The 16,798-nt window shown below is 39.3% G+C and overlaps 1 protein-coding gene across 2 annotated transcripts in view; it reads right to left on the reverse strand.

Moving 5' to 3' along the window:
* Positions 1-16,798, reverse strand: part of SEMA5B (semaphorin 5B) — a 546,394-nt gene that overhangs the window by 88,505 nt on the left and 441,091 nt on the right. For both annotated transcript variants that reach the window (XM_060262054.1, XM_060262053.1), the window contains exon 12: positions 1,272-1,389. In XM_060262054.1, coding sequence (XP_060118037.1) covers positions 1,272-1,389 — 118 coding nt within the window. The remainder of the gene's footprint in view (positions 1-1,271; positions 1,390-16,798) is intronic.

The following is a 16,798-nucleotide window of genomic DNA, read 5'->3' on the forward strand; positions in this document are numbered from 1 at the left end:
ACAGCATGCGCAGTCAAGAAGCATTATATCCCATGAACAGCACAGGGAGGTTATAAACAGACAATCCTTTAAAGCCAGCTTTTTGAAAAAGGGAAACGAAAGCTTGCCAAGCAGAGGACAGGCTGAAGGAATGACTAATGCACCCTAGGAAAAAAAAAATGAGCTGGGGTACGAAGGATGCTAAGAAGAACAAACATTCCAGTGTTGCACCTTCAAAACCTAACTGGCACGAGGCAGACACAGCATTCTGCAACATCAACTATCGATCAAGGCGAGAAGCCTCAGCGTGCAAAATTGCATAACAGCAGATGGTAATATTATTGAAAACATGCATGGTGTTTGGGGAAGCCGAGGCCTACTCTTTTCTACCTTGGAGGTCTAATTCAAGCAGCAGAATTGCATCTGCAGAACACAGCAATCAACCCATGCCTTGTATTGCAAATCTGAGAACAGCGGCAAAGATAGCATGGGGAACTAGTCGGGACAGCCACTTAAATGAAATATGCCATTTTGAAGAGAGAGAAAAAGTTGATGTTTAATACTTGGCCGCGAGAAAGAGACTAACAGTTCAGTCCTAAACAGAGTTACATTGCTCTAGGCCCACAGACATCGATGAATTTAGAAGGGGGGTAACTCTTTTTAGTATTGTACCGTTAATCTCTCGTGGATTTCATTCCCACTTCCGTTTGCTCGCACCCCCATATTTCCCCCCACACACACACACCAATTCATATCCTTAACTGCTTCAAATATAGTGAGTGGTTAAAGAATTTTTGCCCCTAACTTCCCCAAGGTGGATTTACAATTCACACGGACCATGACCATAATATGACATCAATGCCATTTCTGCAATTTGAATCCATTCAAAGCTCCTAATGATTGGACGATCACACACCAATTGCAATCACCACCTGAATACCACCCTTCTCAATTTAGTACAGCAATTATCACAGCTCCGTAGAATGAGGCAGAATAATTTGGTTGAGAGGCTGATGGTTGCCTCTGAAGGAAAAATAATGACACAATGGTGGTCCAATTACTCCTCTCAGACAAATAGGACTTGATGCCCTCTGCAACTGGGAATCACACAGATGGCATTGCTATTCCCCTCACCAGTGCAACCAAATCTAGGAAAAATGGAAATCACCATATCATCTACCAAAACACCATGGTAACAACTGGTTCCACTACAGAGGAGGGAGCAGACAATGCAGAAGTGCTGCAACAGTTCATATGTATTTGCTTCACTACTCATTTAAATTTAAACTTACTGGGCACTCAGTAATATTCTGAGTCCACAGGCTCATGTTGGAGCTGTCCTCGATGGTTGTACATCGCTTCTGCTTCTTATCCCAGCCACAATATGGGTCCCTTGCACTCAGGCACTCGCTGTGAATGGAAAGAGAGGAAAGATTAGGGCTCTTTCACAGACGCGGAAGCTATCAAACCAGTTATTCAAGCATGGTGCGCTTCTGTGTGACAGCTGTCAACGATGCTAAGCTTCAACAGCAGAAACAAATTTCTTTTGGAAAAGTTTAAGCACCAAGAAGGGTCCACGATGGCCAGAATAACAAGGTGGGGACAGCGCAAAATAGTAACTATCACTCACACAAATGACAGGCTAGGAATCTATTCACTCTATTCCAAGGCCTGGAGGATGGCAAAAAAAAAAAACTGATTTGCAAATGCAGCCAAAGAATGTTTGTCCTTATGATAGCTTTGCATGCCTGAATAACAGAGCATTAGTTCATTCTCCTACAAGTGCCTTCTGTGCGAATGTTTTCCGAAGCAACTCAGAGAGGTTAGACAAGCAGAAAAAGCTAGTGGACCAATATTAAAGGTTATTAGCCTGGGTTTTTATTTTAAACAATGGCAGCATTGATAATCATACCTTCATGCTGCCACTCTGGAATAAATACCAAGTCAACATTATTTAGAAGCTATTTCCTTTTGCTAGTGATGTTCAGTAATGGATGGATTGATATATGTGTCCACATTTTTAATCTGTACGTGCACACATATTTTTGTGAACTACTGAAGAGATATATATATACCCTGACTTGGATTGCCTAGGCTAGCCCAATCTTATCAGATCTAGGAAGCTAAGCAGGGTCAGCCAAACAGTCAGTATTTGGATGGGAGACCACCAAGGAAGTCCAGGGTCACTATGTAGAAGCAGACAAACATCTCTTGCCTTGAAAACCCTACAGGTGACATAGAAACACAGAGCTGGAAGAGAGCTCACGGGTTTTCTAGTCCATCCGCTGTACAATGCAGACAATTCACAAGTACCTCCCCGCTATTCTCCCAGTGACCACACTCCCACAGTGACATTAACAATACTTTTTCATCTGGATTTCCGATGGTGGTTAATATGGTGTAGGAATGCCCAAATCCAATTGCCTTTATTGGCATAAAAATAAAAGTACGGAATGGCAAATTAACAAAGCATTTCAGTTATAAAATCAGTCAAACGTCAAGAAGGAGAGCTAATCTTTTGCCATTTCCTGAATGTTATGGCAGCCAAAAGGTACTTTGCAACTAAGCTTTTAATATGGGGACATAGTAGGAATGTCTAAACTGAATGCACATGATGCTAAATGCAGTTTTCCATTTGACAAATGAAGAATACTTCCAAACATGCTTGATATAGTGGTTACTTTATTAATGTATTTAAAACCTTTTTATACTGTCTTCCCATCTGATCAGGGTCCCCAAGGGAGCAAACATTTTAAAAAAATTAAAACATCTGAGGAATTAAAATCTTTAAAATTATAAAATAAGACATAAACAATCACTATTGGGGATAAGCTAGACAAGACAAGTTTTCACCTACTGGTGAAAGACATTGATCGTTAGAGACAGATGAATCTCCCTGGAGAGGGAATTCCAAAGTTTTGGTGCTATAACCGAGAAGGCTCTTTCCTGGGCGTGGGAAGGAAGTGGGGAGGAGGCAAGGGCAGCACCACTCTTTCAGTGGGTCGTTGGCATTGCTGCCGTGGTTTTCCCCACCAATCAGCTGATCATTGGAGGGGGTTGGCCTGGGAGGTGCTTCACCACTCCTTCCTGGGCCTTAAAATGGTGAAAACAGGGGGGAGGCACCGTAGGGGGGGAGCAGGGAGGCTGTGAGGGGGCGGGGCAGTGAGGCTGCGTGGCCCGGTTGCAAACAGGCCATGGATTGGGACCGGCCCACGAACCAGGGTTTGGGGACCCCTAGTCTACATAATGAATTTACTTAACTATCTTCATCACAAAATCAAAAGTATCCAAAACAGATGCTTTACTATCTAGGCTGAAATTAAGCTGGGACCAGTCAGCACAATGGACCAATAAATAAGTAGCAGAAGTGGTAACTCCTGTCTTCTGTTTTGTTTTGTGTCTCTCCCCCTCCCCTCCCGCCTGTGAAAAAAATACAGGTAAGAAATTTAAGTTATATTCACCCCTACAGGCTACACATTAAATTACCACATTAAAAGCTCTAGATTACTTCAGAAGCTCCCCTTGGCAAGAAGAAATGAAAGAGAGAAGTTATACACAGGAGGAGGCGCTACAGGCCAGGTCTCTCCTTCAGTTGTTTCTCTTTCTTCCTCTCCATGGCAGATAACCTTCCCTTTTCCTGCCAGTTCTTTTCTATTAGGAAAAAAAGGCCTAGGAGGGAGAATGAGGGATAATCAAGGGAAACGACAAAAGGAGATTCTTCCCCATATGACTTCAGTCTGCTGCAGCTCTCTGCCTACTAGCAGGCAAGATGAACTTGTGTTCTGTATTCCTTTCATATTCATTTGTAGGTTTGTTAGCAACTTTGATCCCACACTCTTCACTGTGTGTTGTATAGTTTTAATATAAAATTATAAATTATAATGTCAAACATACACACACACACTGAGAAAGTCATCAACATAGAAATTCAGTCCTAAGCGGAGTTACACCATTCTAAGTCTATTGCAGTCTACAGACTTTAGAAAGGTGTTCCTCTGCTTAGAATTGCACTGTCCATGTTGGAAAACAGCAAATGTTGAATAAAGAACTGAAGCTCGATTTGCACAAGGGAGAAATGAAACTGAAATAGTTGCTTTTCTGTAATGAGACTGCATGGAGGAAAATTTTGAAACCATCCGTAACTGGCAGGGAACCTCAAAGTTCTGAATCTCTTGGCTGCTATTTATACAGTAGGCAAAACATATAGCCCAGTTCTAGACAACAGCAAAAGGCAATTAGGCGCCATAGTTTAAAAGATGTGTAAACTGTGTTTTCTTAGATGATCCTTTATTGTCAGTCCAGCTGAACACTGTTGGATGCACTTCCAGTCTAAATCAATTTGCCCCAAAGCAAATATTAGATTCTTTTTTCTGTTGGCTCTTATTATTTATGTCTCCAAATTGTCCTTCTTTCAAGGAAGAATGCCTGCCTTATGAAAGGCTGAGTCTTGGGAACCAGCATGGGATGCCAGCGTCTCATGGTACCTTTAAATAAATGAAAGATTCCAGGGCAAAATGCAGTAGTGCTCTGTTATGTTTCCCTACAAGGGCTGTTTTTTGTTTGCTTGTTTTTTTAAAGGAGGGATAAGGAAAAAGAGCAATTCCATAGAAGCCAAGAGCCAAGTAATGGTGGAGGAAACAGGCTTGGGGTTGCTTTTACAAGAATGTTGAATGGGATTTGTGCAGTGTTAATCTGGTTAGAGAGAATGGCTACAAGATATGGCCAGCCATTCTGCTCTAATTCACTGAGTGGAATGGCCCTCCATTTGCAGTGGATGTAAAATGACAGCAACTCTTTAGAACAGGAAAAAAAGGTCAAAGGTGACTTGGCTGATTCCAGTGGAGAAATAAGAAAGAAGCACAGCCTTGAAACTTGAGGTAGCCCGAACTTCTGGGACAGAACTAAAGGGAAGAAGAAACATACAGTAAAGGAGAAACAAAAGAATGCCACAGACAAGTTCCATCTTCCCATTTGGATCTTGAAGACAAATCTATCTGGTATAGGTCCCAACTTTCTCCCCAGTGGTGGGATTTGGAGGGCATTCCAGGAGGGGGAGGGGCCATTCTCAACATGATGATGTCACACAGAGTGATGTCATTGCACTGGAGATGCAGCGCAGCACATGCCCTGCTGCTTTCCCGCAACCATTTAAAGGAATCCTCACTTACAATGGCTGAGGGAGGGGAAGCGGGTGCCATATGCTCCTGGCCTCCAAGCTGTGAAAAAGCAGCTTGGAAGACAAGAGCAGGCTGCCTCCTACTCAGAACAGGTACTGATGAGGTTAATAACATGCCTGATAACGTAGTTCGACTGATGGGGTTAATAACATGCCTGAGAAGTAAGTTTGACTACAATGACATCTTTAAGACCAATATAATCTGTTTTCTGTGAAAAGCTGATAAGTAAACAACTAATTACCATAATTATTGTGTCTACTGAGTTAGGAAGCCGATATCTCTGATATGTCCTGGGGATTCCATTGTGTTGACTGTTTTAACAATGACTGGTCTCTCAGCTTTGTTGTGGTAGGAAAAACAATGCTTCTCACTTTGGGAATATGCCATGCCAGAACCAAGATGTAGGATAAACATGGTGCAATGAGAGGTTTCCAAGATACTTGCTTTTAAAAGAAGAGCAGAGGTGATATTGGCATGCCACTTGGCATGTCAGTCAAGGTTCCCCTTGAGCAGCCTTGATTTTTCATCAGCTTCTTTTAAAACTCAAGTGCCCTAGTTTCCAAGATTTTCTTTTAGTGACAAACAACAAGTGGAGTGTTGAGGGATTCCACACAGGTACTCCTTCTGTGGGGCTGTGGTTCAGTGGGCAGATGCTTGACATGCAGGAAGTCCATGCCCCATCTCTGCTGCATGGTAGTAGTGCATTCAATGCACTGGTTCTGAGCAACAGTCCTTGCAGAGAGCCACCACCCCAATTTTTGAATGAGAGAGATTCTCTAGTTTGATCTAAGGTGCTGTTTGTGCCAATGGCAGTGGCATGGTGGCACTGGTTCTGCTTGGGGACATGGCACCGCCTGTGGAGGGAAAGGCCCCTGCAGCTGCTCTGCAAATGTGGGGGCTCTCCCTCAAACCCTCTGCTCCCTAGAATCAGTTTTCCCACTGTTATTACACTGGGAAAACTGATTATTTTTTCTCCACTATTGGGAGAAATTGGCCTTTTTGGGTGCCCCTAGAATGCCTCTCGTACAATCTTTTTGAAACTTGGGGGTTCTGTAGGGGAGAGGTTCTTGCAGCTGTCCTGCAAATTTGGGGTCTCTACATCAAACCTCCTCCCCTCCAGATGTCTTTCATTATCGCTTATTTTGCCATTGACTTCAATGGCCCATAAGGTATAATTGGGAGATTGGGGCACCCTCTTTGGGACTTGGTGGTTCTGTAGGAGAGAGGCCCCTGCAGCTTCCCTGCACTTGTGGAGTCTCTACCTCAAACCAGCTGCCTTTCCTTATACCCTGTTTTGCCATTGATTTCAATGGCCAATAGGTTATAATGGGACCGTATATTTGGGAACAGCTGAATATCTCCTGAATCAAATTCAGCTACTGAATCTGCTATTAGGAGATATATGGCTTCCTGAATTTTTTAGCCCCAAATACCCCCAAATCTGAATTTTCCTGATTTTTTTTCTGTTGCACACCCCTAATGCATATGCAGTTCACTTAGCAGCAGAACACTGATCAAGCTTTCCCCCCATCATCCACCAAAGCCACTGAGCAAGCACCTTCTAGCCATCCAAGCCCATTGAGAAAACACCTCTGGGCATTGGCTCCTCAGTTGACAGATGCATTACACCTTGATTTCATGACTTTCTGGTTCTCTAAATCTCATGGTTTGGTTATCAGGGAATAAACTATCAAGGTTCTGACGCACCTTGAGTTAGTTGAAAGCTCTGCCCGCACTCACCATTTATTAATTTTATAAACGTCGTAGGCATCTTGCAATGGCAGAGAAGCCACATAAAAAAAAGAACAACCAAAAATCTATAAAAATTGACCCAAATAAATCAAAACCTTATCTAAAATGAGATCATCGAAATTCCATATTCAAAACGCAAGGCTGACGTTATCAATTCATAGTTCTTGAGGCATCTCAACGACCCGGCAACAATTGCATTCATGGAAGCAGTATGCTAATTATCTTAATTCCGGATTCTTAAAAGATTTAGATTAGGTTTCAGCCTTTCAGCTCAATTATGTATTTCCTTTCCAAAGTGGCCCTCAATGCTGATCAGGCTACATACCTCCTTAAAATTATACTCTCTTAAGAAAGGAATTTAAGATGGGATGCTCATAACTATCCTATTGTTGAAATAAAGTTATTCTAGAGATTAACTTATTTTATAACAAAATGGCAATTGTAAACATTAAAAAAAAACCAATTTTCATTTGCTGTCTTACCAGCATTCCACTTGTTGCTATACATCCCGCTCAGGGGCTCTGATCATTTTGCAGACACTTTCAAAAACATATAATGTGACTGCTCACGGACGGAGTAGGCAAATTACAGAATTTCAAAAATGCAATTCATTAACATGATATATCAGTTTTAAGCTTCTGCTGGCTACATTTCCAAATTCCTCATGATGTTTGGCATGCAAAACCCATAGGAAAAGGCTGGGCAGCCAGAGGAACAAATGTTTTTACAGAACTCCAGGGAGAAGGTTACAAGACTTGCGCTCTCCATGAGCGTTAATTTTCTAAACATGCAGACGGTTGTTAATGTGAAAAGGTATTCAAACATTTGATCCCTTAAAAGCAGCCCGGAAGCGATACAGTTTACCAAACTCTGAACTACACGAATGCCCTATTTGCATTAAATTAGAACATTTTAAATATATTTCCCTTTCCCACCACCCTTAATGCTATGTAATTTCAAACCCATTTACATTTTTAGTATGGCTGATCACATGCACATCTCACCCCCACAAAACATTAATCCTTGGGCCAGAGACTATAAATGCTGAATTATCTCATACTCCTTCCAAAAGAGATGTATAGCAAGCAGTGGAACAAGTTCAGTATGAACAAGCCTTAATATAAGTCTGATTATCGAGGGGAAAGGTCCTAACTGTAGTATCAATGGAGCATAAGAATGTAGGCCAAGATCCCCCAGACTTTTGGAATCATTCAGGAACTCATTTGCATATTAGACCACACCCTCTGACACCAAGTCAGCCAGAACTGTGTTCCTGAGCATTCCTGCTCAAAAAAAGTTCTGGGATCATCCTTTTACATGATTTTCTTATGGCTACACACCTTTGAGGAGCATATTAAACATTAGAAATGAAATACTTCTGAATTGTAAGAGCAATCCACCTGGGAACCTTGCCTCTAGAATCTGTGGAACTTCCATCCTCAGACAGGAATCTGCTGAGGATTTATTTATCTTATTTTAAGGCTTATATTTTAAAACAGATAATTCCTTTAAAGCAATTTCAATTTCTTTTTTGTGTTGGATATTGTAACTTCGCATGCAAGAGGATCCGGGAGGGAAAGGGCTTAAGAAAATTCTCTCACTTAGCAGTTGGCCCCACCTGTCAGAACTTGTAACTGTCCTGTATGCTGAGCCTATGATATTGGCATAACTGACTCCATATTGTAAATGCCTACTAACCCCATGTCCTTGTAGTCATGCCTACTAACCAAATGCTTTTACATTTCAAACAAACTGTAACCACTGAAGGGTGACTGATAGCCTCTGGAAAGCATCTGCAGGTGGCCTTTGAAGCTAGCCCGCCAGAGCAACACAGCAGGGTTTCTTCCTCCGCTTTAGAGATAAGGGACCCTGGGAACAGACAACTGTCTCTTAGAGTGTGAGAAATGGTTTTATTGTTTCTGTTACCCCTGCATAAAACATGTAGCAATAGCTGTACCAGTTATCAGAGTCAACTTGTACCTACCCTGAACACAGTTCTCAATAAATGCTTTATACTTTTGAAACAAAGTAATGAGTCTTGTTTGAAGTTCTCCAAGTTCTAACACCACCCCCTCATTGATTAGCTGTTGAGCCTCATACAATCTCTATAACCCACTCTCTATTAAATTGCTCTATTTAACTCTAAAAAATGTAGGATCCATAGATGAAAACAGCCTTATCTCTCACACTTATTTATTTTTGTCTATGGAAAAAATCATACAACTTCTATAACCCACTCTCTATTAAATTGCTCTATCTAGCTTTAAAAATGTACGGTGCATAGATGAAAATACCAAACAGAAGAGAAACGTCCAGATTCTAAAAGTCTCGCTTGCCATTTCAAAGCCGCACACCAGTTTCCTTTTATTAATTCAATGTTGACCAATTATGTGAAAGAGCAACAGTTTATAATCCCTTCTTTTTTTAAAGCTTTTCAAGTTTTGATCTTCTTGATGTAGTCTGCTTTTTCTCTCTTTAGCACATAGATCCGTTTTACTAAAAGTGATGAGGCTTCCATGCTGTCACTTCCTGCTGCAAAAACTTTAATCAGGCTTGATTTCCACCTCCTTTTTGTAACTGTGTACAATGTCTCCATTTTGATTTCTTTCAACTCCTTTCCCAACGGATCTTTATCCACTTCTCTCAACTTTGTAGACATCACTGAGATCTCTTCATCACTCCGCTCGTACATTTTCAGTTTCACAGTATTTCAAAATAAAAGTTTCCACCCTGTCTTGTATCAACTCTGTCAGCAGACTGATTTCCTGCTTTAAGGAGGATATGGTAACTATAACATCTTTTTTATCAAGCGCTTCAAGTCCTCAGGAAATATATTCAATAAAAATAGTTCTGGTTTGAATTGAATCTGTGTCTTCATAATCTTCTGTAATATTTTGTGTATCATCTTCCAGTAACCCTTCACCGTCTCTCATGTCCACCACATATGATAAAAAGAACTAACCTGTTTAGTACATTTCCAACATTTGTTAGACATATTAGTATAAATCTTACACAATTTCTGTGGAGTCAAGTACCATCTATAAAACATCTTATACAAATTTTCTTTAAAAGTTACTGACCTAGTTTATTTAACATTGAACTTCCACAGTCTTTCCCATTCTTCTAATGTGATATTGTGACCAAAAATTTTTGCCCATTGGACCATACAATCTTTTACAACTTCGTCTTGTGTCTTCATCTGAAGTAGATATGCATATAATTTGGAAATTAGCTTTTCCTATGGACCCAAAAATGTTTTATCAAATGGATATTGTTCTGTATTGAAACCTGTCGTCTTGTCTTTGGCATACCTAGATTCAACTTGCATTCTCAACCACCAGTTCATTTTGATGTCCATATTTTCCAACTCTTCTCTGGTTTTCAACTGATTATCTTTTCCCAACAAATCATCATATCTATAATTCTGATTTGGTTTTATAAGATTTGGATGAGCAAATGCTTCTACTGGAGAGACCTATCTTCGAATTTTTTTGATAAATTCTGATTTTTAACCATGACCATGTGTGGTACAAGGATTTTCGAAACCAATGGTTCTTAAAATAGGAATGGCCTTCAAGTCTTTGATACCATAGATACGCATGCCATGCCATAGTGAGATCATGCCCCTCTAACAACAATTGTCTCTTATTATTCAATAGTATCCAGTCTCTTACCCACAAAAGCACAGAAGCTTTGTAATACAATTACCAGTCTGGAAGGCCCATACCTGCTCTTAATTTGGAATCGTGCAATGTCTTTAGTTTAATTCTAGGTTTTTTGCCTTGCCAAACATATTTGGAAACCATCCTGTTCAGTTCTTGAAAAAATCCACTATTTAAAAATACTGGAATAGTTTGAAACAAAAATAATAGCCTTGGAAGGATATTCATCTTTATTAAGGCTATTCTTCCCATTAAGGATAGATTCAAGTCATACCATTTTTCCAAGTCTTTTTTAATTTCTTTAAGTAATTTATCATAATAATCTGTTTTTAAATTACTACATTTATTTGAAATAAGGACACCTAGATATTTGATTCTTTTCTCATACAGAAACCCTGATTTTTGCTGAAAAGACTGAATTTGTTCCATCATCATATTCTTTGTCAGAAATTTTGTTTTGTGGTAATTGATCTTCAATCCTGCCCAGTAGTCAAATTGTTTAATCTTGTTTATAAGGCAGTCAATTTAATCTATTGGTTGCTCTAGTATAAAAACTAGGTCATCTGCAAAGGCTCTCAGTTTATATTGTTCACCTTTTATCACAGCTCCCTTATTTGATTATTCGGTACCTCTAGGGATAAAATAAAAAGTAAAGGTGACAATGGACAGCCTTGTCTTGTACCTTTTTGAATATTAATTGCATCTGTTAATTCGCCATTCACTGACACCCTTGCACTTTGAGATGAATATATTGCTTCTACTGCTCTCAAAAAATTTTCACAACATTCCATGCCTTTCAGTTGCTGTAGCATAAATTGCCAACAAACATTATTGAAGGCCTTCTCAGCATCCAAGCAAATTAGAGCCAATTGTTTCTCTGAATGAGTTTCATAATATTCCAAGATGTTACAAACTATTCTGACATTATTTTTCAGATATCTTCTAGGAAGGAATCCTGCTTGGTCATAATGTATTGTAGTCTGTAAAACTTTCTTCAAACGTTGTGCTAATATCGCAGCAAAAATTTTATAATCCACATTTAAAAGGGAGATTGGACGATAGTTTTTAATATCTTTCAGATCAGTATCTCTTTTTTTGGAATTAAAGATATTGTAGCTTCTTGCCATGAAACTGGTATTTGGCCTTCCTCTTGAATGTTTTCAATAAAATGCTTAAATGGTAATAATAAAGACTCCTCATAGGCTTTATAGAATTCCGCAGGCAATCCATCTGGACCCGGGGGTTTGCCATTCTTTTGAGATGCCATTGCATTTCCAAGTTCCCTTATTGCTATTGGTTCACTTAAATTTTTTTGTTGTTCTTCTGTAAATTTATTGAGGTTATTTTGGTTGATATAATATTCTAGATCTCTTTTGTGAGCTTGCTTACCTTCATATAATTTTTTATAGAACTGTACCACGATTTGACATAGCTCTTGCTTTTAAATTTTCTCTTTATTATTCAAATCTTTCAGAGTCATAATTATTCTTTTGGCCTTTTCTTTTCTCATCCTATAAGCCAACCACCTTGCAGGTTTATTGGCATGTTCAAAAAGTTTTGTCTCGCATACCTCAATTTTATCTCCATCTCCTCCATAAGTATCAAATTCAATTGATGTTGTATTTCTTTCACCTTTTTTGAAATTCATGTTTAGTCAGTTGTTTTTTAAGATTCTTTTCAGCTTCTCCAGCTTGTGACATTAGATTTTGAAAATGTTCATTTCTTTCTTTTTCTTAATACTATATCTAATTGCAAGGCTCCTGAAATAAGATTTAGCAGTGTCCCAAACTACTTGCATCTTTACATCTTGTGTTATATTCTGTTTAAAAAAAGATTTCATTTCCACCTTAGATTCTTTAAGGAAGTCTTTATCTTTCAAAATTGACGTATTTAGCCTCCATGATCTTCTCATTCGTGTACCTTTAAGTTTTATCATTACAGGGCTATGGTCTGAAATAACTCTTGTTTGAATTTCTTTCTCAACTAGATCTTTGATCATACTTGCAGAAAGCCAACACATATCAATTCTTGACCAAGTTTGATGGCTAGAAGAATAATAGAAGAAATATTTAGAGTTTGGATATCTTGTTCTCCATACATCAACCAAATCCAGTTCTTCTGCTAGTTTCCAAAAACTTATTGGCAATTGAAGACTTTTGGTTTTAGTCTGTTGTGTGTTTTTTTGTCCAGTTGTCTGTCAGAGACTGCACTGAAATCTCCTATTAGACAATATTCTACATATTCCAAATTTGATAATTTAAGACACAACTCTTGAAATAATTTTTCTTGTTGGTCATTTGGGGCATAGATATTTGCCAGTAATTTTTTTTATTATCCACTGTAATTTCCACTAATAGAATTCTTCTATCTTCAGAGGCATACTGCAAATGTGGGTTAAATTTGCCCTTAATATCTATTGCCACTCCCCTTTTCTTCTTGTTCATGTCTGTTGCTGTAAATAAATTACCAAGTTTTTTATTTTTCAAAAGATGTTGATCTTTAGTTAAAATACGAGTTTCCTGCAAACAAATTATGTCCATTTCCATTTTTATCAAATATTTAAAAGTTTTCCTCCTTTTGACAGGAGAGTTAAGTCCATTCACATTAATTGAGACTATTGAGGCCATTATGGATTTTGCTTATCACTATCTTTCTTATCTTTTTTGGTTTGCTATCTTGTGGGGTATCCCTGTGGTTCATTTGGATTCACTTCACCAGAACTTTCTTCCTCCTTACCATTATCCTTCTTCTCCTTGCCTTCATCCAAATGCCAACAATGTTTAAACCATGTCAAAAATATTCCAGCCACAGATAAAAGGAAGGGAAAAAAATGAAAACAAGATTAAAGAGTTATATCCATAACATTCAGCAAGAATAAGTAAAAATCCACTTTGGAAATTTGCACAAGTGTTCTTCTTCCAACCAGAGATCCTGCTATGTCTTATAAGTCAATATAAGATACCCACCAACGTTTGAAAGTCAGGTTGGAGCTCTTATAAATTCATTCAGAGCACTTCAGTTTAAGCTTCAAAGTACTTTTAAGCCAGCTGTCCTTCACATCCATATAAACTTGCAAGCAAGCAACTTTCCCAGAATCCAGAACTCCCCCCCCCAAGGGGGGGTTAAAGCAAGTCAATTAAATTCAGCCATCAAGTCTCTTGCATAACTAAAGATTGGTGTGGTTCTCCTCATGCAGGTGTTGTAAATGTTAACAGGATAGGCAGATACTTTTACAAGCCTTGAAAAAGAAAGAGAGAGAGTTTCTCACCCTGCCCCCTTCTTAGTCTTTTGCCTCTACTTAAAGTCTGCTTCAGTCCTGGTTTTCCATTTCCCTGCTTGTCAGAAATAATGCCATTTGCTTCAATAAAATGAAGAAAGATCACTTACAATAATAGCAAGATAGATGCAGCTTGTCTTGATAATACAGAGTTTTTAAGTTCAGAGTGCAAAGTGTAAGAAGAAAGAGAGAAGCCGGCGGTCGACCCTCATGCCATTTAAAAATGGCGATCAGAGCGATGAGGCTAGGAGCAAGCGCGATCGGGGGGCAGCCGCCTCCACTGACACCTCCGTTCTACTGCTCAAGCACCCTGCTTTCTGGGACCCTTCCTGGACCCCAGAGTCAAGTTGTCCTTCGTGGACGACCCCTCAAATGATCCGATTTAGAAGCGACTCTGGACACACTGGTCCGAGCCGCTTCTAATTGCGTGTTGCCGAAACTGGAAGAACTAATGCAGCCATGTGCTTTTCTCTTACATTCTGGTTGTAGTTGTTTCAGTCCCCATCAGGTATCAAATGCATTTCTCTTAAAGGTATATCCAACTTTTATTCAGACCATATTGTAATAAAATAATGTTCTCATTGTAGCTTGTTTAATTGTAAGCCAAATCCATTTGAATATCTATGATCAATCCAATTTAAGTTATTGAGAGTTCTTAAGTTTGTTTTTTGTCTTTTTGAAGCCTCCCTTGCAGAGAAAAGGAGGGGGGATATCCTTCTTTCCCCCCCTTTTTTAACAGTTCCAATTGGCGTTCTAGTAAAAAATCCATTAGTCGGTAGTATTAAAAGAAAGACTTACTTGCATGGTAGTATTTCAATAATTAAGGTAGAAGTATGATTTATTAAAAGCTTGTTAGAAGAAGAAAGCAGTTGGGCATTCATCTCTTGCTGCCATCATGGCGACCGCGGCGGTGGAGCATCAGGGAAGACAGGAGGAACCGGAACCAGCCACCGCTGTTTCCCTGGCTCCTGTAAAGCCCCTTGCTGTCAGGAAACCCCTCCAGGGTCTCCCTCGAGAAGTCACAGCTGCGGCACTCCTACCGCCCAGTTCGGGAGGCCACCGAAGACAAGCTCTGCAGATCCCACCAAGCTCAAGCTTGGATTGCTGCCTTTAATCTGAGACTGAAGGTCTTTTTTTTCAGTACCCAAGGGAGACTTTTGCACCTTTTAAAGGAAGATAATTTCAGAAGTACTTGAGAGAGGTGTTTAGAGTCTTTTGGCCTTTCCCTCATAATACTCAGGAATGCGGATTACCAGGAAGCATCAAAGTTGATGAGGATGAGAGTAACTGACATTGACTGTGCCAGCACACTCATCTGGGCAAAGCGTGCATGGTCCACTTTTGCATTAGGGATCTCTCCCCTCCCCCATATTTGAAACTCATTACAATCCTTAGCCACAGGCATGCTTTTATGCTTGCCAGACTGAATGTTCTGTGGATGATACACTAAAATCCAATTTTCAGACTTCTTCTGTGGCCGTGTATCTGATGCAACGGAGACCATAGACCACCTTTTGTTATTCTGTGATTGATTGACTGTCCCCCAAGGCTCTTTGGATTACCCCTATTATGTTCAGATATCAGCTTCCTGTTGAGTCCTGGGTGGTATCTTTACTTTTAGCAAATTTTGATCCAAAACCCCTCAAATCTGACAATAGTGGTTTATTTAAAATGCTGCTAGAATGAGTTTTATTCCTGCTGACCATCTGAGAGATTGTATAGGTCCACTCATTTATACATCCAATATGTCCGCATTGTAGCACCTGAACTGTAATGGTTTTAACTAATTATTTATTAATTATTTATTCAATGTATTTTAATGTATTTTACCATACAATGTATCAAATGTAATCATGGTACTTCCATGTCTGTGAGCCGCCCTGAGCCTGCTTCGGCGGGAAGGAAGGGATACAAATAAAAATTATTATTATTATTATTATTATTATTATTATTATTATTATTATTATTATTATTATTATTATTATTATTATTATTATTATTTTATCCAATTCGTTAGACTTTTATGAGATCCATGTATTTTACTGTTCTGTATTTTGCTTTTTACTTGTTGTGTTCTGTAACATTTGCTTTTTACCCTGTTGCAATGTACTGATTTTATGCTCAAGACCTTTGGTCATACAAGCTTAACAATAAAAGAAAGGACAAAAATAAAGCTGTATTTCTGTAGACTAAGGTAAGACTGTTGCTAGGAAAGAGCATCTAAAATTCCAGGATACTCTTTTATTATTGCAGGATGTTACATGTATGTGGACTTGAAAATGTATGCATGTACTCTTATGGAGACAACAGCTCCTTCTAGAGGCACATGGTGGAAATTTGCATGCTGTGTCCATTCCACACAGATTTTAATTTAAAGCATTCTGTTGCTTGGTATTCTGTGTATAAGAGCTACTGCTAAAATGCTACAGTCACATGCACACTTCACTGGGACTGAGTTTCACGGAACCAACATAACTAGGAAGGAGCAGTCACCATCAACAATCTAGTGACTGAATTTGTCAGTTTGTGACCTTAACATGTTTCCAAATGTCTAGTGTGAACTGCCTTCCAATGGACTCACATGGAGTGAGATCTCTGTGCTCTAGTATCTGCGCTCTAGTTGGAATCTAGTCCTAACTATACAACTTCACACACACGAAATAATTCACTTTCAATCCACTTTGCAAGTGTATTTTACCACGTGAATCGGCAAAACCCGCTTGCAAACAGTCGCTAAAATGGATTGAAACTGCATTTGTCACAATTTAAAGTTTTAAGTCTGTGTTTCTTTAAAGGTTTGATAAATTGCAGATGAACAAGAGAGGTGAATGAGGGGGATGAGTGAGTGAGGTGATTGGTAGGAAACTGAGAGAGTATGGGCGGAGCTAAGTGTGTGTGTTAACAGTTAGTTGTGGTCAGTCAGCAGTCTACAGAGGCTGAGAATCAGTCTT

Source organism: Heteronotia binoei, chromosome 21 (assembly GCF_032191835.1).
Source record: "Heteronotia binoei isolate CCM8104 ecotype False Entrance Well chromosome 21, APGP_CSIRO_Hbin_v1, whole genome shotgun sequence".
NCBI classification, from domain to species: domain Eukaryota; kingdom Metazoa; phylum Chordata; class Lepidosauria; order Squamata; family Gekkonidae; genus Heteronotia; species Heteronotia binoei.